At 40.2% G+C, this 21426-nt stretch overlaps 1 protein-coding gene across 2 annotated transcripts; it reads left to right on the top strand.

Moving 5' to 3' along the window:
- The first annotated feature begins 1903 nt into the window (after positions 1 to 1903).
- On the top strand, positions 1904 to 21382 carry dhrs11a (dehydrogenase/reductase 11a). Of its 2 annotated transcripts, XM_008428090.3 has the most exons (7): positions 1905 to 2351; positions 17092 to 17301; positions 18862 to 18956; positions 19857 to 19986; positions 20154 to 20246; positions 20338 to 20403; positions 20517 to 21382. In XM_008428090.3, exons 1-7 carry the CDS (start codon positions 2220 to 2222, stop codon positions 20556 to 20558), a joined length of 768 nt encoding a protein of 255 aa, XP_008426312.1. In that variant the 5' UTR covers positions 1905 to 2219; the 3' UTR covers positions 20559 to 21382. The 2 variants fall into 2 exon arrangements, with proteins under 2 accessions (XP_008426313.1, XP_008426312.1); XM_008428091.3 differs by lacking the exon at positions 20517 to 21382 and having other exon boundaries at positions 1904 to 2351; positions 20311 to 20403.
- Positions 21383 to 21426: the final 44 nt, after the last annotated feature.

Here is a 21426-nt window from a genome sequence, read left to right as displayed (position 1 = left end):
GCAGGACTCTAGAACTTGATTTCATTCAGGAAAGGCAATTCAATAACTTTTCTTTAAAGGGACAGTATTGTGTATTTTCCAGGCACACGGTGCCATTTTATTGTACAATCAAGCAACTGTTACCTTCAGTTGTTATAAAAAGGCTGTATATACTGTATCTAATATGACTTGAAAGAAATTTAACTTCTGCATTTTTTAACTTTTTCAAATGGGTCCTCCTCCTCAGTAAAAACTCCAGCTTTTCCTGAAACTCAAAGTCATCATGATATCACTCTAAAAAGCTTTTAACAGCTTTTTAGACAGAAAAGTAGCTCATATCATGAGCTCAGTAGATGTGTAATTCCACCAGGTGTTTGCTAATTGCTGCCGCTAGTCTGAAGGAACTGAATGAGGGAGGAGCTGCGCCTCGAAGGCGGAGCTAGGTCCAACCAGGCATTTTGCACATTTGAATGGTTGCCATGGGAGATTAAAGCATTTCTCAAACATGTGGAAGAATCAAAGCAATACTCCAGGTATGTTTTTGATGATGTAAATCTCAAAATGTGGATTTTACATAATACTGCCCCTTTAAGTGTGTCCAGACAAGGATGCATTAAAAGGTTGCAGAACACCAAACCTTGAGGACAGAAGTTTGCAACTTGTGCCTCACAGAATGCTCCGAACAAATCTATGTTCAAAACGAATCCACTTCAGGGCTTTATTCATTCATTTGAGCCTTTTACTAATTCTGTCAAAACAGCTGCACGGATTACAGTTAAAAACATATTGGCAGCATTGTGGATCTCCACTTTATAAATGCATACAGAGAGGGATAAACAGAATTACTGATCTGACATAGATCCAGTTTCAGATTAAAATGACAGAAAAAATGTAATACAGTTCTAACAATCAGTGCCAAACGTCCCTCTGTTGGAGAGCTTCACGCCTGCAGGGAACAACTTGGTAGTAGACCAGTTCATGAATCTCTGCACCAACTCACTGTTTGTGAGTAAACTCCAGAAAGTTTCTATTGGGTTTATAAAGCATGAAATGTTCTTTGGCTGTAATACATTTCTGAATCAAGTGTAAACTTCATGTCATCAGAGGCCCGTGTTAGATTAATAGGTAATAAAGCATATGGTTAAGTTGTCAGCCTATTCTACTCTCATGCCTTTGAATGTTTAATTTCCGGTTAAAGAAATAAAACTGACTGTCCAGGAATGTGAACAGTGGCTCACATTCTTGGACAGTTTGTACTGATGTTGGTGCCCGGCGCTTTCCTCGCTGTGCACCGGATTTAATCAGACTAAGCATTTTTCTCACGTTACATTTCATTTTAGTGGAAATGTTAGGATTCTGGGTGGGAGAAACTTGTAATCAGAAAGTTTTATGTTAATTAAATGTTCTTGCATTGATTTTGACTAACAGGATTATTTTGAAAAAAAGTATTCTAAGGCGTAATGTGAAGGATGAATGGCCCACTTGTGCCCAAGGAATTGGCAAGTGTGCTGTAAGGATGCAAATAGTAATCTTTTTTTTATTTGATTGTTGTGTTCACAGAGTTATAATCTGATGCCATGACTTTAATCTTTTTGTATTTGAACTCAATTTGTTCACAAAGCACATTTTAGCAGATAAGAACTAATTATCAGATTGCTTTTAAGCCCAGCTAAATAAATCTGGCCCCCCTTCCTGTATCCACTAAATTTGTATTCAAGTTTAGGGCCCTGAATGAAATTCTGCTTAGGACCCCATACAACCTTGGGGCAACCCACTTTATAAGTCTTAAAGACTTTCTGGAATCTGGAGGCATCTCAGAAAGCACACCTTGCACCACCAGTGGTATTTGTGCCACAGTTTCACCTTTGACTTTTACTATTCCATCCTCTCCACTAGGTGGTGCTAATAAGCTACTGTCAACACTTCCCAGCCCAGTGCGGTGGCTCGAAATGAAAGTGGGAGGTGAAGTGAGTCAAACATTTCAACGCAGCCGGACTCTTCGTATTTCGGTCCGAGAGGCGCATGGATCGATCTTTACGACCTCTTATTGTCGCCGTCGTCCTGGATGCTGCGCAGACTGATACGGGACTCTGGAACGGGTGCATCCCATATTTCGAATACCGTACGTAACCCCCGCGACATCCTCAACCGCGGCAGCCTGATTTAGGGCTTGGCAGAAGCGCAGCGCGGGGAGCTGTAGGTTCGCGTCAGAAACGGTCCCGGTGAAGACGCTGGTGGAGATGGAGCGGTGGAAAGGCAGAGTGGCCCTGGTGACCGGAGCCTCGGTGGGGATTGGAGCGGCTGTAACCCGGGCTCTGGTCCAGCAGGGCATGCGGGTTGTCGGCTGTGCCAGGAATGTCGACAAAATTGAGGTAAGCGGTGTCGTTTAGAGGAATGTTATTAAGAAGGGAAAAAAAATGAAAGAAAGAAAAATTGAGTGTTGTCAGAGCAACAACATTCCTGCTAACTAACGTTAACGGCTAGCTAACATTAGCTTTACTGTTGAAGCTACAGACCTTTAGCCCCTGTGTTACAAAGTCGTTATCCAGGTGGTGAAACACGGTGAAGCAGACGCTGTAGGTTTGTTTGGGAGTATTAGGCGTGCCCTGCTAAGTTTAGCAAATTAATGAAAAATAAATAAAGCCGTTAGTTTATAATTACATGTGCCATTTAACATATTAACAGTTAAATCAAGGGAGACAGAGACATGTCCTGTGCAGTAGAGTTCTATCTACCTAGTGATGATGGTGTATGTCGCACATTTCTACACGGAGGGAGCAATAATAATCCTTCCGTATTCACATCACTGACAACTGCCCATCCCATCCTTAAGATATAATCTCGGCGTCTTCCTAGAAATCAGTTAGCCACATCTAAGTTCCTACATTTTACTCAAATCTACCCACTGAACAAAATGAGTCAAATTCTAATTATTTTTGCTTCAAGATCAGTCTATTCAAATTGATCAATTTAATCACTCAAATAGATTGAGTTGGTCAAATGTCAAACTTTAGACACAACAGGCACTATTTGGCAACTTCTGTTTTATTAATCATATGTGCACAGTCAAGAGTCAAATCATTCATAAAGAACGCCACATTATTTAACATGTCTCAATCCAGAATCATCTCCCTAAATGTACATTAAAGAACGACAAGCTCAGATGGATCAATACCAAATGAATCTCAAGGATACAGTTTCACAGGCGCTGCCATTAGCGCACGCCAGCAAGTTTTATGTCTGAAGTTGATCCAGTTTATCACGACTGAGTCCTTTGTAGGGGAATCATGACTTGCAAGAACCACTGCTGTTTCTTTCATGAAGTTGTCTCATTTTAGAAAGACAGGAAAACAAAACACAGGTTAAAGCAGCGATTAAAGCAGAGACATCACTGAAATACTATTGTATACTTTTAAAATCTTTTCTAAGGTGGTATGTAAACCATTTACAGCTGAAATCACTAGCAACAACTCCATGAAACTTGCTGGGCTAGAATTGAAGTTTTTACAGTTCTGAACTTTTATTATATGGATATGCATTCATAATACATATCCATATAATGAGTTTCTTTTTTTTTAATCAGGCTTATTGTTCTCTGACTGAATTAACATATTCTGTTCAGTTGTAACCAACATTTTCAGGTAGGATTTGTTGCCAAAAAAGGTGTTCTAACGACACACTTGTACTAACTGATAGGCCTGACTAAAATAATTGTAATGGCTAATATTTAATCCGTGCCCTGATGTCTTTTTACTGGTTAACGATAAGGCCAAATTAGTTTCGTTTCTGACTGACACTTCTGTGTATAAAGATCACAGTTGAATTCTTTGTATCATAAACTTGACAAAAGATATTTGTAGTCGGTATACAGGTTCCGCTTAATAAAATCAGGTTGGATCACTCTGTCGGAGTGTCAGCTGGAGGACAGAGGACTCTTTCAAGACAGGTTTCTGCCGCCCTGCCCCTTTAAGCCTGAAGGTTCTGCACCTTGCTTATCTTTTCTGCGAATATTTAGGCCTCGCCCGTGTCGCCTCATTGATTCAAGGGTTTTTTAAATGCTTACCTTTATACCCTATCGGGAGGAAAGCTGTTATCGCCAGGGTTTCCCCCAGAAAACTTGCTAAGCCTGGTGCTCAGGACGCTAGGGCAGTCATCCAGCGGTTCGCTTTGTTTTTGAGTTAAAAAATGTTTAAAGTTGACAGGAATTTTGGATATATCACTTGGTAATTATGTGTTATTGGAAGACTGGAAGATTAATACCTAAACATAGACTTAAAAAAAAAGGCAATCATTAAAAAAAACTAAAATATGTAAACATTGTTTAGCCTGGTGGGGGGACAAGTAAAGCCTGGTGGCCCGCCAGGCTTATAATACAACAGGGGAAACCCTGATCACAGTTGGATTTGAACACCATAGCTTCGCCTAGCTGCATAGGCGATCAGTATGAGCTCTGTGTGGTTTAGTAACCTGGAGTGAAAACACAGCAGAACCACAAATGCTCTCAAACACTTTGCCAGCCTGATTGTTTTCTGAAGAAGTCGTGGTGACTTTATGTAAAGCAATTAGTGGACCAGATATTAAGCCGAGCCATTAAGCTGGTGTTTTGTGGGAGCATGGGAAAAGTGACAGCTGACCGGCAGCGTGCAGTAACAAGTAGAAGAGGAGGGGGAAAAGGTACTTGTATCTTTTAAAACCCTGCTGCACCTACCATTAGCCGTGTTTCCGTTAATGTTTTCTGTATGCGCATTTTAATTTATCGCATTAAAAAAGGTTGACGGTTGTGGCAAAATTTTAAATAACTTCCTCAGTTTTGCAAAAATAGTTTTTATGTTTGCTTGAGTTTTTTTTTTTTTTTTTTTTTTTTTTTTTTTTTGACTTTTCCAACAAGGGTTAACACGCTGAAGGGGAGAGGGAAACACATTTCCACATAAGTTCTGACGAACATTTACCTCACATACTTTCTATTTATTACAGGAATGCATATTGCCAACATCTGACGAAATGATGCTTTTCGTAAACTAATTGATCGGCTCTAAACTAGTTAAGTTCTACGCCTAATTGGCATTTTCTCTTCTTAATTTTTTATTTTGTTTTGCCGATGTTTTTAAAAGCTCTCTCAAAATTGGCATGACAACTGGATGGACACATAGCTACTGTTTGGTAGCCTGTTTGTAACAAAGTTACGAGCCTTCCTGGCTCCTCTGGGGCAGACTCCTGTGATACTACGTTGTGACATAAGGTGTGTAAATTGCGTATGACTAGTTTACATCCCTCCCTTTTCTCCAAAATAGAATCAGATATGTTGGAAATGTAGCTCCACCAGTTTCTGCGTCCTCGCTCTTTACAGTTTGCAGTAAATATCTAAACACCTTCACGGTTTCGATGCTGCTCAGATTTCCCATCATGCTGTTCTTGGATTTTAAAGAAAATGTCAGAGAAACCCAGCAAAGTCAGCTTTCTGAACTCCCAGTGCTACTTGTAGAAGAACAGAAGTGGGGAGAGAGTAATTCTGTGCAATAAACGCACAGAATATCACCAAAATTTGGTGAGTTTTCATCCCATATCCTTTTTTGGTTAAGCCATTGTACTTAAATCGGTTTCAAATTAAAGCAGCTACAGCATTTAATCAAAATTTTGGAAAAAATTTGCCTTAAACTGTAGTATTTTTTGTTTATGCTTATAAACATAAATAGGAAGCTGAAGTGTTGATCGGGTCGATTCATTTTATTTTCGTACTTAGATTTAAAAAAAATAAAAAATCAAATGTTTCTATAATGTGTTTTTATCATGGCGAACATTTCCTCCTACCCTGACTATAAACACACACCCTTACCCACAGCATCTGAGAGTGAGTGTGAATTGTGCAACAGTCGTCCTCCCTCCATTCATACTCCAGTCACATGGCCACATCCTGTCAATAGTTAACTGTGACAGCCTTTGTCAGCCTAAACAAGGTCAAAAAATGTAAGCTCTACTGTACTTGGTTCTTTCCATTTGTAAGAGTTCTGTATTTTACTCCTTTATAAGGTGGGCAGACTTCATTTTAGGGGAAAAATACAAAATCACAATATAGAATTGTTTTACTTTCAGTACTTTTTCTTTATAGCGTGTCTGTTCAAAGAGCGGGACTGAGCCAGTTCTGTGCTAACCCTGCTTTGTAAGCTTTTCCTTGCAGTTGTGCCAAACCCGGCATGCTGTTTGCCGGGTAACGTATGTACCCAATACATCACCAAGCAAATTGTCACCAACTTCCTCCCTCCGGCTTTTGCTGCCTTCACCTCGGGAAGCGAACCTCCTCACTTCAACGTTCCCTCCGAGCAATAAAGCAGATGAAACGACAAAGGGAGAGTCAGAAACGCGGCCCCGAGCGCCACCGTCGTCTGTTTTTTGTACAAACAGGACTTTCGAGAAAAGGGGATCGGAGAGTCGTGGCAGCAGCATTGTTTTGTTGTCAGTGAGAATAGAGAGCAGTCGGGCGGGTTTTTCTTTTTCTTTTTTTTCTTTTTTTTGGAGGGCGATGTGTGGTCACCATGGGCTTCGGTGCAGGAATGGACAGGACGGGAGCCAAGGCGGCGGAGACTCGGCTTCTCATTAACGCTTGCGAAATCCTCTCCAGAGTGGAGAAAGAAGCCCGACTGTGGAAATGAATATTGATTCTCCTGCCATATTAGATCCCCTCCAAAGTCTTTCTCAGGCCTTTTAAACCATCACTTCCCACATAGCCCACATGGTTCTCTCGTTTTTCCGCTCACCCAGCACATTGTGAAGCTGTAATGCAAACACACTTATGAGGATGTGAATGTGAATGCAAGCTTTATCTTCTACCATGCAGGTGTTCAAAAAGTTTCACCATTTTGGAAGATTTTATCACAATATTTTGCTGTGTTATTGTGATAGCAATAAAGATTAAAATAAAGATTAAAAAAAGCATATTTGCTTTTTTTTTTTTTAGGTAATGCATAGTTTTGCAGGATACTGACTGCATGGCAAAACATTTGTAGGGCCACCAACACAAATATTCTTGAAAAACACTCACCAGATATAGGCTTCTTCAGGACACTACTTGTTTCAAAAAAGTGCGATTTATATCACTAAACTGCACACACTTACTGCATTTAATGATATTTTTGGAACTTACTGATATTTAACGATGTTCTCGTGGAACAAAATGTGTAGAAAATAACATTTCTGATCATGTTCTGGTTTTTTAGCATAAACATCTATACCTGAAATGTAGTGCAAAATGTTTCTTGATAAACGATACGATAAACGCCCACTTTGTTTTCAGTGGGCGTCTATCACTTAAATTTCCAATAAAATACTTCAAAATTCATGTTTTCTAATGTCATTTAAAACAAAACAAAATAAAACTCTAGGGGGGGTTGTAGATCATTTTGTCCTGCACAAATCCGAAGACTTTCGTATGTTTACGTCCCGTCAGATTACTAATAACATCTTAAGCGTTTTGTCTGCAGCTTTTAATCTAAAAATAATTACAATGTTTGTTGTTGAGTTTCAAGTACTTACCTGCAGGTCAGGGCTCGTGTTGAGGAGATCGGCCGGGCCTTTGAGAGGAGCTGTTGAAGGTGGAGGCAGGGCGGAGTCGGCCACATAATCAAATCCGGCGGTCGTGCTTCGGTGTGGAATGTAGCGCTTTGCGTCCCTGTCTGAGCACGCTTTCAGGAACCGTGATATGACGGCAAACCAAAGAAAGTTTGTGCCTTGTTGGCGTGTGGTGATGCTCTTCCATGGACAGCATGGCGTTTTGTTAAAAGACGGAGGATGGAAATGGGGGGCATGTTTGTTTTAACCCAGACCAAAAGTAAAAATAACTTTTCCCTCTCTGTAAAGATGCAGCTTTTTTAGAGCTGATATTTGAAGCTTTTGATGAAAAGAGATGCAAGATTCAGAGCTGTCACTGCTGCAGTTTGAGATTAAATAAATTTAGCACGGATAATTTGGGGCATCTGTTTGTCACACCGATGTGTGCAGAGTGACTCGGCATAAAGCATTCCCAGAGAAGCTTAGATAAGAATATGGAGAATCAGATAATCTTTCTGTCCATTAGTGCACAGAAATGACATTTCTCTGTCTGGTCTTTGACGGCTTTAAAGCTTCATCCTGCAGCTTCACAGCTGCATGTGGTTCTTAAAGGCCTCTATTATAACTTTGGATAGAATATTATTAAACAAACTCAAAGATATGGCAAATATAAAGCAAATGAAAATGACTTTTTTGGCAGTGTTTTCTTTTTGGGTGTGTTTCTAGGTAATTTCTGCTTGGAAACTTCAAATAATCAATAGAATAAATTAATCGGATAAGGAAATTGGCACATTTTTCAGATTTTTTCTTTTTCATTTTTTCACTTAAATGTTTTTAATACAATATTACACAAGGTTTCCCCCAGAAAACTTGCTAAGCCTGTTGGTTGGGTGCTAAGGCAGTCATTCATCCAGCAGCATGTTGTGTTTTTGAGTTAAAAAATGTTTAAAGTTGACAGGAAATTTGAAAGTATCATTTCATAATTATATGTTGTTGGAAGATTAATATCTGAACACCAACTTTAAAGTCTTAAAAAATGCAAACATTTAAAAAAATGTTAAATAAATAAGCAATGCTAAGCCTGGTGGAGGCACAAATAAAGCCTGGTTGCCTGCCAGGCTTATAATACACTGGGGGAATCTCTGATTACAAATACACACAAAAAAAAATTAATTAAATTAAAAAGGTGTGATTTTTTCATTATTATTATTTTGGACTTGCCAAGCAGAATTTGCTCTCTGGATGGTAAAGATTGCTGACCCCAGACTTTGCTGTGAAATCAGTCCAACTCACTCTATAGTTGGTTAGTAATGAAAATATGACATGGTCAGTTTTTCTACTTGTTTTCTTCTAAATTTGTATTTAATCAAGATTAAATCTTCCTCTAAAGAAATTTTCATGCTCACGTTCCAGTGGTAACACAAGGCAGCTGGTCACATGTTTTTTTTTTTTTTGAGTATTTCTACTTGATTTTGTTGTTGTTTTGTGTGTTTTCATCAAATATTTCCTGTAAAGTGGTTCCATACAGCTGCAGCAAAACGTTTAATCTATATAGAGAAATCGCTAGATGAATTTAAGTAAAAGCCATTAAAGTTGTTAGTGAAGAAAACCAGGGCAGACTGGAATGGCTAAATTTGATTATTAATGATATTTAACGGTCATTTTCATTTAATTACTTTAACAAAAAAACCCACATGATTCCATTGAGCTTTTCCATGAAGTTTCATACTCCCACAATGTTTGCAGCTTTACTTCCACTAAAAGGTTCTCAGGCATAATGAGGCCAGTCGGCCCTGCCATGCATGCACCTGCACCTGCACCTCATACAGCCTATGAGTCAAGTTCTTACTCAGACATGTCGTATTGAACCATTTTGTAGCTAAAATGCTTCAGAATCTCTCACTCAATGCAGAAAAGCACGATAACTTTGCAAGTTTCCGCGTCCCTTTTCACTTCATTTCAACAGACTTGTGACTCTGGGCGTCTCTACTCCTCTGCAGGCGTTTGGTCTCTCGCTGGTTTCTCTACCTAAGCATCCTTATTTTGCCTGGAGTTAATCTTGAATTAAGCTTGAAAGCTCTTGGCAGGTGAGTTAGAAGCTTGACGGGAGACCTCGGCTGATCTGGCTCCACTCTGGGCCTGTTCGGAGAAGCTGCTCAGTCATGCTTCAGAATCTGAGGCAGCACATTAAATATCTCTGTTTTCAGACACATAGACTGCCTCAGTCATCTCCTGCGGGCTGTGTCTAGACTGCCTGTCTTCTAGTATCACAGTGACCGATTCGCCCCGCTGGAGAGGAATGAAAGTGGGTCAAATGAGGCAGCTTTACTTCCTTTGTTTCATGCTTTTTAGCCTTATTTTGCTAATCTCTTTTTTTTGTGTCTTTTAGTGTAAAAGTATTTACACTTTTCCGCATTACGAAACGTAGTTTATCGGGGTTCGTATTGCTAGCCCAGCAAAGAGCAGTCCATAATTGTGAAGTAGTCACAATTATTTTCATTTTATTTTCAAATAAAAATCTGAAAAGTGTGGAAAGATGAGCAATAAATCAATTAATTGCATGTTGAATTAAATTGAGTATGATCATTTCCCTTTGGACAACAATTAGTAAAGATAACCACCACTTAAATATTGATGAAAAATGGTGTAGACATTTGACAGTCCGAAGTAGTAAGTCTGTAGTAATTAAGGTTTTTTTTATGTTTGAGAGGGTTTATCTGCCATGTCATTATTGTTATTACTTTATTAGTTGAAAATGGTCTCAAAGTGTTTTTATTGCAATAATTCCAGGGGTAATTTATACTCTTAACATAATTTGTTATTGTGACAGGCCTATATTGAGTTTGTAAAAAAAAAAAAAAAGTTTGTTACAATTCCAGCTTCTCTCTGCTGTTTTTTTTTTTTTTTCTTTTTTCTTCATCCTGAGAATGTTTCTGAACTCGTCGGGTTACCTTGCGCCGTCTTCACCTCGTCAGTTTCACCCATGCAGAAAGCCTGACGGCACATTTTCCGCTGCGACCAGAAGAACAACATATACCTGAATAATCTGTTTTGTTTCCATGGGTTCTGCTCTTGTGGGACATTCCAGTTGCATCAGCACAATTAAAAAACAAAAAACAAACATAAAATCAAATGAAAGCGTTGTATATAGAGAGCTGTTTTAAATCACTTATGACCTCTCCTCTGCTTTCTTTCTCTTCTCATATTTCAGGATTTAAGATTTACGCTCACTGATATTTTCTCTTTGAGCCTCCAGCAATCGTAAACTTCCTGTCTGTCATTGCCCGCTCTTCTCCAGTCGTGTGACTTGTGAGATGCCAGCAGCACGTGCCATGTTTCAAGAAGCTGCTCTGACGTGTGAGGGAGAAATATATTGCAGGAATGTTCATTTGCTTAGCGCAGCTGTAGCAGCAGGTCGGCACATGTAATGGAACGAACATGTGTGACGGAGCGAGAGGAGTGAAATGGAAACCTTTAAACAGGGCTGGATGAATATGGCTGAAAAACATCACGGTATTATTAGCGTTTAATATCAGTAATTAAGGATTCATTTTTTTGTTTTAAATATCTGAATTACTGCTAAACTGGTGGTGTGACCTTTCCTGTCTTATCCGCAGTTTCCTCTTGACATTTTATTCATTTTCTCCTTTCACTCCACATTGTTTTTTTTATTTATAAGCAGTTATGGAGCATGGTGGCAAAACATGAAACTACTGCTGCGCAAGTTACTCAACAGGCTGTTACTAGGTAACCAAAGAGTGAGTGAGTTAGTTAGTTGGTTAGTTAGTTAGTTGATGCCACCAACCTTGCTTAACTGATTGTGCTGTTCTGGATCAGTTCTGTGAAATTATTGAAGATTCTTTCAGGCAAATTTTCTATATTCTATATATATATATATTCCTGTTGAATCATTCCCCTTTTTCAAATACAAATACTGAGACAGTAGAGTTCATCAAGTTCAGTGTTCAGAGAAACAAGGGACGAATGCAAATAGATTTTATTTTTCTCTTCACCAGCAGCCAAATTGGCGTAGTTAGCGAGTGTTTGTCTGATTTCTGGAAGGCTTTTTATGTCTACTAGAAGCTCTGAGGCTGAATACACCAAGCCCCCTTTTAGTTGGCCACGTTTGAAAGGCGTTCCAGTTTGGACCGTGTCAGATCAACTTTGTCTCCATGGGGTCCTCCTGGGTCTGTTTTCCTTGTTTTCTCCCGTCTCAGCATGCACTGTGCCGCGACTCACTTCTGGTATCCAGGCTGCACAGTCTGTCGATTGAATGGCATGAATGAGGAGCACAGGCATCGTTTGAGAGAGTAGTGTCGCAGGATTACTGTCGGTTTGGTAGCAGGAGAGTGTTTGCTCCAGAAGGTTAGAGCTGGAACTTGAAACTTATATAAAATATAAATGGTAGTACTGTAATAAAACACAACCAGTTTTTGTCAAGCCAAGTTTGTTTGCGTACCACGTTTCAGAAACAACAAAAACGTAGTACAGTAACCAATTATGGCACAAGCAATAAAAACATTAGATTTTGTATCATCAAGAAAATAAAGATACATCACATATATTGATTAATGTTCCAGTTATTATGAATCACAGGCAGATGTAAGGAGGTGGGTTTTTAGCCTTGATTTAAAGGAACTCGTTGTTTCGACAGTTTATTCGTTTTCTGAAAGTTTGTTCCAGATTAGAGGAGCATAAAAACTGAATGCTGCTTCTTCATGTTGGGTCCTGGTTTTTTGTCTATTACATCTTCAAGTGTGTTTTATGAGGATAGTATGTGAAAGACTAACATAAAATAGAAGGAAAAGGATGGAACTCCAAGTCTTATTAGTTTTGCAGTTGTGCGGTTTCCATTTTGCCAATAATGGGTTGGACGCACCTCTGTGAAATGTTCAAAACTTTGATATTGTTTTATGACCTAATCTTACTTTAAACTTCTTCATAACTTCCTCCTTGACCCGTCTGTTGTGTTCCTCGGTCTTCCTGACCAAACAACATTTGTTCACAATAAATATTCTCTTATATTACTCTCCTTAACCTTTGAGATGTCTTTTGAAAACAGTTGCACTGGATTTTATTTAGGAATGTCAGAGTACAGAGGGGCTGACTACAAATGATTGCTGCTTTTCCAGATCACTTTTTTCTTTCCAGAGTGCTTGGATTGTCTGTAAAGCGCCTTTGTATTTTTGGTGACATGTAACTGCAATAGTTTTTTTATTTTCTTATTTGAATATTAAGCTAAAAGTTCTTCATGAAAATCACTAGTTTTGATGCAAAGTGTCACAGGTCTGTTAGACTTTTGACTTTGCTCCACTGATGGGAGGGAACTCCGATTTATCACGGAGTCTAGTTGCTAACAGATATTGTGATCATTCGCCTTATCTCCTTGGATGATTGCACAGTCTTAAAGGGAGTGTCGTAAACCCACCTTGTTCAACCTTTAGACCTTTTAGCTTAGTGTTGCAGTTTGGAAAAGAGATAAGTGCATAACTGTCCCATTCACCCTTCTGCCTGTCTGATTACACAGCCTGGTGACACCAGAAGCCTCTCCGATTGTGTCTCTCAGTCAGTAAAAATGTTGAGAAAACAAGTATTTTCTCAACGTTTTCAGCTAATAAACAAGTTTAGAGGAATTCAGGTTTAAATAAGTGATTTTCTATGATTTCTTTGGTGTTATTTTTGAGCTTCTCCTGCTCCCATATGTCTAGTCTCAAAGCTAAAGCATCCTGGAAGCTACTTGGTCTTTATGCACTTACACCTCTTAGGCCTAGATCACATGCAGCCAGATATCTGGAAAACCAGTACATATTTGTGTTTTGGCCTTTCATCTACACAAAAACGCTGTTTAATATCAACTGATTGTTTATAAAAACTCTGACCAAAGTATAGCTTTGAGAAAACTGTATATTTTTGTTTTTCGAGTGTACATGTTAAAACGGAAATGTAGGACCCCACTCATTACAGTCTGCTACAAATAGTGTATATAAATACATGCTTGCTTTGACACAATTGACATCTTTTGTTTTATTAACGCTATATTCTAATGTGCTAGGGCTGAATTGATTAATCTGATTAATTGTGATTAATCAATGATTGAAAGATTCATCAACTAATTTAGTAATCGATTAGACGTTAAGTGGAGTATACAGACTCAAAACAATGCCATTTGTTGAAATGTATAAAAAAAAAGCTCATGTGGTTAAATGAAAACATTGTAGAGTGCCATTTTTTATGTATGCATCAGATTAATCAGTAGATTAATCGATTACTAAAATAACCATTAGTTGCAGACAGTCCTATAATATGGTACTTAAAACTAGTTCAACGTATATATCTGTACACACCAAGGAATCTCCTGGCACCATGCTTAATTCCTAACAGGAAGAGAAGGTTGTTTTGAAACAACCTGATTGGCTGACATGTTTTAGCTTTGTGCTACACTGCCCCCTACGTGTTTGCCATGTTTAAAGCAACGTTCCGAGACATATTTGTGCACGTTCATGTGAATGAAACCTTTTTTGAAAACGATCCCGTGTGTAAGATACAATTTTTTTATAGCGATGTGGCAGAGATATTAATTTTTTTTCTAAAGAATTTGGCTACATGTGGACAAGTCCTTAGTCTCTTTTTTGTTTTTCTCCCATGCTCTCATTCTGGTTCACTTTTTGACGCCAGCGCTCCCTCCCTTCCTCTCGTCCTTCCTCCGTAATGAGGATGAAGATGTAATATGACAGCATAATTGTTTTATGTGCCACATTTGCTTAAGACGTGGAATTTGGAAACACAACGGAAGAAGTGCTACCTATGCAGCCGTGTGGCTAGTGGCTACATGTTTTAATTTTTATTTTTTACCATTTTAATCACTTTTGGACACCCACCCGTCTTTGCAAGGAGCAAAGAGGAGACACTGTGTCTGATAACACAATCCCTCATTTGTTCAAGAGAGCCACTCGGCCAAACCGAGTCAAATCTAATTTCTCAGTTATCTGTGCTCGTCGCTGCTGCCTTGAGATATCGATCAGTCTCACACCCTGAAGCGGTCTGCCTGCAGCGCTTCGGAATCCCTATTTTTATCTCTTTTCACCACTCGGAGAAGGTGTTTAGTTCATCCATCAACACCTGTCCAACCTGGAAGGACAAATGATTGACGGGCATGATGATGGTGTGCAACATGTGCAGGGATCACAGGCTAGGGATTTAATTGCAGTGTTTTCCGAAAATATCCTGCATACCACTTAAACATTTACACATCCAACAGCTTAAATGTACCGACAAAAAAAAAAAAATCATACACCAACTAAAATCTCACCGTTTTTGTTTAAATTTCATGTAGAAGGAAGTTGCGTTCGTTTCTTCTTGAGAGGTCTTCATATCGTTTCCTTCAGTGTTTGTTGGTGCAGCGCCACCACAGGTGAAGGGGGGGAACAGGTTTTTTTTAAAGGGTTTGGTTAATTTGACACAGTGCCGTGTGTCAAATGAACTGCACCAGAGAGGAAATGTAAGAAATGTTGGAACTTTGGTCCCCAAACGAACCGAGTCTACCATACTATCGAGTTTGAAAACATCCTGTGTTAACAATTAAAAAATGACTACAACATCTTATGGTGAAATTCAGCCACCTGGGATTCATATGTTTGCTGCTCTTCAAGCTTTCAGGCCTGGTTGCATATCTGTGACTGGTACTGACCGCAGCAGAACAGCCATTGCCAGAACAGACCCACATCCACAACCACGCAGAGATTCACAGCCTGAGACTTCCTGTAAGTTGGACTCTGATCACAGGCTGTTTGCTCTGCTGCTCCCTCTTCAGCCTTGGTAACACAACTAAATCCTCCTCTCCAACAAAAGTCTGGCCCCGCTTCCCCTTCGCTTTAACCTCCGCTCTCAATAAAACCCGAGCTTCTCAACCAGGCGGCGTCCAGCCTGAGGGCCCGGCCCCGCGCAGATTCACTGACGCGTGTCACTACCGCCTTTGTTCTAACCGCTGCTCGGATATTTAACTTCTAAGGACGTTTTCTGCTGCTGAACACATTGGGTGTCGCAGTTAAGCAGAAGTGAGCGAGGCGACCACCCATCCAGTTGAAGCGAAGCGCTTTATGTTGGGTTCTTTATTTACAATGTTTTGACCTTTTGACAGCTTTGTTCAGACAATGATTTCTCTGTGGATAATCTGAGTTAAACAGCTTAGGGGGCGAAGGGAAACCGGTGCACACTATGGGATAGATAGGATGTACACACCATCACATGTTTTGTTGGAGAAGGAACCAAAATGATCCTTTAATCCTGTCCCATCCTGATTAGAAATACAGAATTTTTTATAAGAATAAAGTAATTGTAGTTATTAACGATCACTATTGTAAAAAAAAAAAAAAAAAAAAGAAGAAAAATGTCCCTAACGTCACAATAGATTAGTAAACGTTTGTCTTGGATCAAATGTTTAACAGAAAGTCAAAGCCACATGTAAGCATGCTACCAGTTTTATCTTGGTTTTAATCTTATAATAATAAGATTATTTCAAAGCTTCCTCGAAACATTTTCTGATTTATTACATTATAGAACCGATGACAAGACCTATCTTTACCACATGCTCAATCTGTCGATTAAAACGTGCTACAATTAAAAACGAAGGGTGTGGCTACACCAAGAACAAAGGGCCAGTGAGCACAATATGTATATCAAGAAAATATCACAGCTGTAGATTTTCTATAAAAAAATAAAATAAAATGTCATTGTTGTAACTTAGCAGAGTTAGAGAGACTTAATAATCCTTTTTAATTACTGTTGTTTTGATTGTTTGTTTATTTTGGATATAAAGAATATTCTCCAGTGTTAAGTGTTATTTAGAAATTAAAGTTTATTTTATCTTTAAGTTAGTGGATGGACTTGCATTTACATGCCATTATTACCATAGTTAGTTGAAAATTGTCTCAAAATGATCAAATGATCATTTATCGCAATAATTTCTGGGGCAATTTATCGTCCAGAAAAATTTGTTGTGGTGACAGGCCTAATTGGCTGTAAGAATTTTTCCTAGAGATTATTTCTCTGAATTGATAAATCCAGGAGGTCTGGTGAGCCGCTGCGCATCATTTCTGTGGACCAGCAGCTCCACCTTCATCACCCACGCTGCCTCCTGTCGAACCGACTCCAGGTGACCGAGGCAGCTGCGCCTCGCTCGAGGATCCGCGTCAGGTTTTATCACGGCCCACCGTGACGGTGACCTGAACGGAAAGCTGCCTGACCCCATCCACTCCACAGCCGGTTCACCTCCTCAAATCATACTTCCTAATGAGTTTTATTCAGCCGATAGTATGACTCTGGGTCATAAATGGGTTTTATTATAAGCGATATCAGATTTTTTTGATGTGGCGCTGGTGTGATGTCGATTTTTGTTCATGTCTTTTTATCTGCTCTCCGTTTCCTCGGCGCCTGAAAGGGTGTGCCGTTTTGTTTTTTTCATCGTGCCATTGTAAGTTAATCATTCCTAGCTCTTCCCTCGATCCTGTTTCGCTTTGTTTTCTTGTCCTGAGTCACGGAGCTTAACCTGAATTCAAACCTTGTGTGTTTCAGAAACTGGCAGCCGAATGTCAAAGCGCGGGCTACACCGGCACACTTGTCCCTTACAAATGTGACCTGTCCAACGAAGAGGAGATCCTGTCCATGTTCTCGGCCATCAAAACTCTTCACAAGGGAGTGGACGTGTGCATCAACAACGCCGGCCTGGCTCACAACGAACCCTTGCTGTCCGGGAAAACGGAGGGCTGGAGGAACATGATTGACGTAAGTGAGCGTAAGAGATGAAGCCGAAAACGCGGCTTCCGGAGTCGGAGGTCGTTTTCATGCTGCTTCAGAAGCAGGCAAGCGGAGAGGGGAGGAGCCGAAACGCTCAGCCCATGTGAGCGAAAGAGTTGTGTTTGTAGACTTTGTGCTGTTAAAGAAACGGGAGTTGAAGCCTCGTCGTGTGGACACCCACAGCTTCCCTCCATGCACGCACGCACACACACAGGCAGCTCCACTGGCTCTCCCACAGCGGAGGCAAACTAATGAAAGCCGGCACTATTTTTCCTGGCCAATTTGATTCATCGAGCTCTTGACCACTGAACACACCCCCCCCCCCACCCCACCCCCTCCCGCTCTAATTCTTTGTTTCCATGGTCCAGCATTCGTGATGCTCTCCCATCTGTTGTCATGGTAGCCCACACGAATGTGTACAGTGGTGTATTTTTAGCTCGTGTTTAATCTGTACGCTGACCTTGTTTGATCACCTCCCCCTATGTTACAACCACGCTGGCGATAAACTGATGCCAGTCAGTGTCACCGTGGGACAAAAGCTTAGAGGACAGGAGCTGGACAGGCGCAGCCGGTTCACAGGGTTTAACGCTCCGGCCATTACCTCAACACGAGTCACCCGAGGATGTTTCAGCGCCTTGGAAAAGTATTCGCACCTCGTCATAGCCTCAGTCGGGGCGTTTGTTTCTGGTTGAGGTTGGTCATGTGGTATTTGTTTGGTCATGTGACAAAGACAGGGACGCAGCGCAGGATTGTGGGTAGTTTAACTGAGGCAGTGGTGAAGTCAGCAGTGTGACAGTTTTTTGGGGGGGTTTTTTCTAAGTGTCGAAACAACAGTGAAGCAAAGATATATATACAATAAATATTGATTACTAGTCATAATGGCTATAGTAAAATTGGATATTGATATTTTAATATTGGTGCATCCCTAATATTTAGCAACTTTCTGCACAAAAATGATTCACCATCAGAATCGGCAGTTCAGGCTTTTTAAATATCGGTGATCGGCCAGAAAACTGCAGACGGTGCACCCATAATTTTATGTAATGACCAACATAAGAACATAACCGGGAAAAAGAAAAGAAAGTATGACACAATATTCTATTTTATTTATTATTATTTTCTTAATAAAAATCTGAAAAGTTTATCTGAAAAAATTATATTCTTGATAGATGGTCATAAGAATATATGAATATTTCCCATAAGGAACCATTTCTCAGTTGAGACCAAAATTGACCTTTTTGGCCTAGATGTAACACCGTACATCAGCATGAACACACCATCCCCTCAGTGAAACATGGCGGCGGCGGCATCATCCAGTAGGGAGGCTTTTCCTCAGCAAAACCATTGAGCTAAATTATCCTGAAAGAAAATGTTGGATGCTGGAGGTTCAACTACCAGCAGGACAACAAGCCCAAACATACAACCAGAGTTCTGATCAACGCATGTTTGTGTTAAATTTAGTCCTTTTAATTGCATGTTGCGTACGAATAAAACTTCACATGCAGGTTTAGAATAAGTAGCTGAAGAAGGTGTTCGCTTTGTCTGCAGGTGAACATCTTAGCCTTGTCCATCTGCACCCGCGAGGCCTACAAGTCAATGAAAGAGAGGAACGTGGATGACGGCCACATCATCAATATTAACAGGTAAGCTGTTCAATCAATCTGGGGACAAAAGGGCCGTTTGTTCACGGTGGATTTTTAACTATGGATTAACAAAGGTAACGTCTGGCACATACAGAAATCAATGGGAGGGACAAATATCGATTTAAAATTTTCCTTGCTTACAGTGGTTTTCAAAAGTATTTGACCCCTTACAGATTTGTTTTGTTTTTACTTTAATTGTTAGCCAGCTTTTGATTTCAGATAAAGTTGACCTGAGCAAATCTAAACTGCAGTCTCCAGATAGTTTAATTTATTAAAGTGATACGAGCTTTTCATCATGTTATAATTTTATTTCCTCATCAAAAACATGCCAGTAGTGTTGCTTTGATTCTTTCGTGCATGTTTGAGAAATCTAGTCTCCCATGGCAACCATTCAGCTGTGCAAAACGCCTGAGTTGTCTAAGCGCCAACTCCTCCTTGGAGTTGCAGTTTCCAGACTTCAGAGCTTCCGCGTTACAGAGCAGCCCTCGCCACTCAGCTCCTCTAGACTAGCCAGCAGGAATTAGCAAACACTTGGTGGAACTGCGCACCTGCTGAGCTCATTATACGAGCTGCTTCTCAGTAAAACATTGTTAAAGGGTTAATAGAGGAGCAACGTTGTGAAGGCGGAGTTTCAGAAAGAAACTCAGAACATTTTTAGAGACAAAGTCATAATCAATGTGTGTGGGTGGAATAAAGTTTGCACAACATTGTTTGTACCTTTATTTATAATGCTTAAACCTCTTTTAGTGTCTTTATTGAATTAAAACTGCTATACGGAGCAGTGAGCAGCTTTTAAAACATTAGCTATTCATGCGGCTAATTTGTTCCTGAACTTAGGCGAAGCTGTGAGATGTCATTATTCACCTGTTTCTTCTGATTTTCTCTCTCGGCCCGTTAAAGCATGGCCGGGCACCGACTTGTGCCGAGTGCCGATGAGCATTTCTACTGTGCCACTAAATTCGCTGTGACCGCGCTGACCGAGGGGCTACGGCAAGAGCTCCGGGAAGAAAAGACACACATAAAAGCCACGGTGAGTCAGCGGCCATCACAATGCCACTAAGATGGACGGCGTGGAGGTGGGGGTCGGGGGGGTCGCCGTTAGTAGCAAATGAAGGTCATAACTCTCACTGTATGCAGCCTGGGTGGAACAGAAAGAGGAGTGAACCTTGAGCAGTAATGTTTTATCTGTCCCTGTAGTGTATATCTCCTGGAATAGTGGAGACCGAGTTTGCCTTCCGACATCACAACAGCGATCCAGAGAAAGCAGCAGCTGTCTATGAGAGTATAAAGGTAAGAGTTTGTGTATGTTTCTCACAACAGTTCGATTTGGTAATGTCATCTACTGTTGCATCAGGGATGCTTCTCCGTTTTTCTTTTTTAGTGCTTGAAAGCAGAGGATGTAGCCAGTGCAGTCACGTTTGTCCTCAGTACCCCTCCTCATGTTCAGGTACGTTTCTCTGTCATTTGTTCATATTTTGATCTGGAAAGTGGTAAAGTTAATTCCTCCCATATTTTTAACTATTCAATTATGTGTATGTTAATTATCCCATATTCTGTCAGGTTGGAGATGTGCAGATGAGACCAGTGGAGCAGGTATTATAGCAGTGACACTGGAAGGCAGCCACCATGACTCCTTAGCGGCCTCTGCTGGCCATGTGGGAAGGCAGGAAGGGAGGGAGGTGTGTGGGGTCTATAGGAGCTTAACCAAGAGGAGCTGGAGCCTTAAAGAGGCTATGCGAGGAATAACGTGCATGGACTCTGTAAACCACTACAAAAAATAAAAATACTACTGAACAGCAACGTTGTCAGCTGCTGGTCTCAGTCCTGAGCTGAGCCGACTTTAAAGTGAAGTAGGAACAAATTGGGACAGAGTTGCTGCTGCGCTGTGTGGTCATCTGCACGGCCACCACCTCAGAGGGAATATGTCATTGATTGCACATTTTGTTTTGTTTTGTTTTGTTTTCTTTGTTTTCTTTTTGTAGGTCACATGACATATCTTTTGGAAATCTAATTGAAATAATTGCTGTTTATAGGAAAACCTTTTTTTTAAATAAATACTCTGACGTCTAATTGCAGATATAGCGGTGGTCTTACACAAACTAATCCTAGACAATGCTATGTCATACCTACTGTGAGTAACCAGAAACAGTTTGTACATCCCACTCCATTATTAACTCATCTCACAAACACAGTTGCCCTGGTTTTGGATCTAGTGACTCTTTGCAGATGTTCAGGGTGCATTTAGGGAGACATGTCTTTGTTGTTTTACGCGCTGGTTTTACGTACTGTCCACCTATTTGCCTGTGTGGAATCTGTTCTGCACTATGGAGTTCAGAAAAAGAAACTAGCTGTGCAAAATGTTATCTTTCTCTTGGAATTTTCTCATGTACTTAATAAACAAAATAAATACTGTTCCCCTCATGGTATTTGTGTGTTGTGTAATGTGTGCTTTTTTAGAAAATCTTAGCAT

The sequence above is a fragment of the Poecilia reticulata genome, chromosome 14 (assembly GCF_904066995.2).
Source record: "Poecilia reticulata chromosome 14, P_reticulata-male-v2, whole genome shotgun sequence".
In the NCBI taxonomy this organism is placed as follows: Eukaryota; Metazoa; Chordata; class Actinopteri; order Cyprinodontiformes; family Poeciliidae; genus Poecilia; species Poecilia reticulata.
The sequence above is the reverse complement of the archived record's forward strand: the minus strand, read 5'-3'. Positions and strand labels throughout refer to the sequence as shown.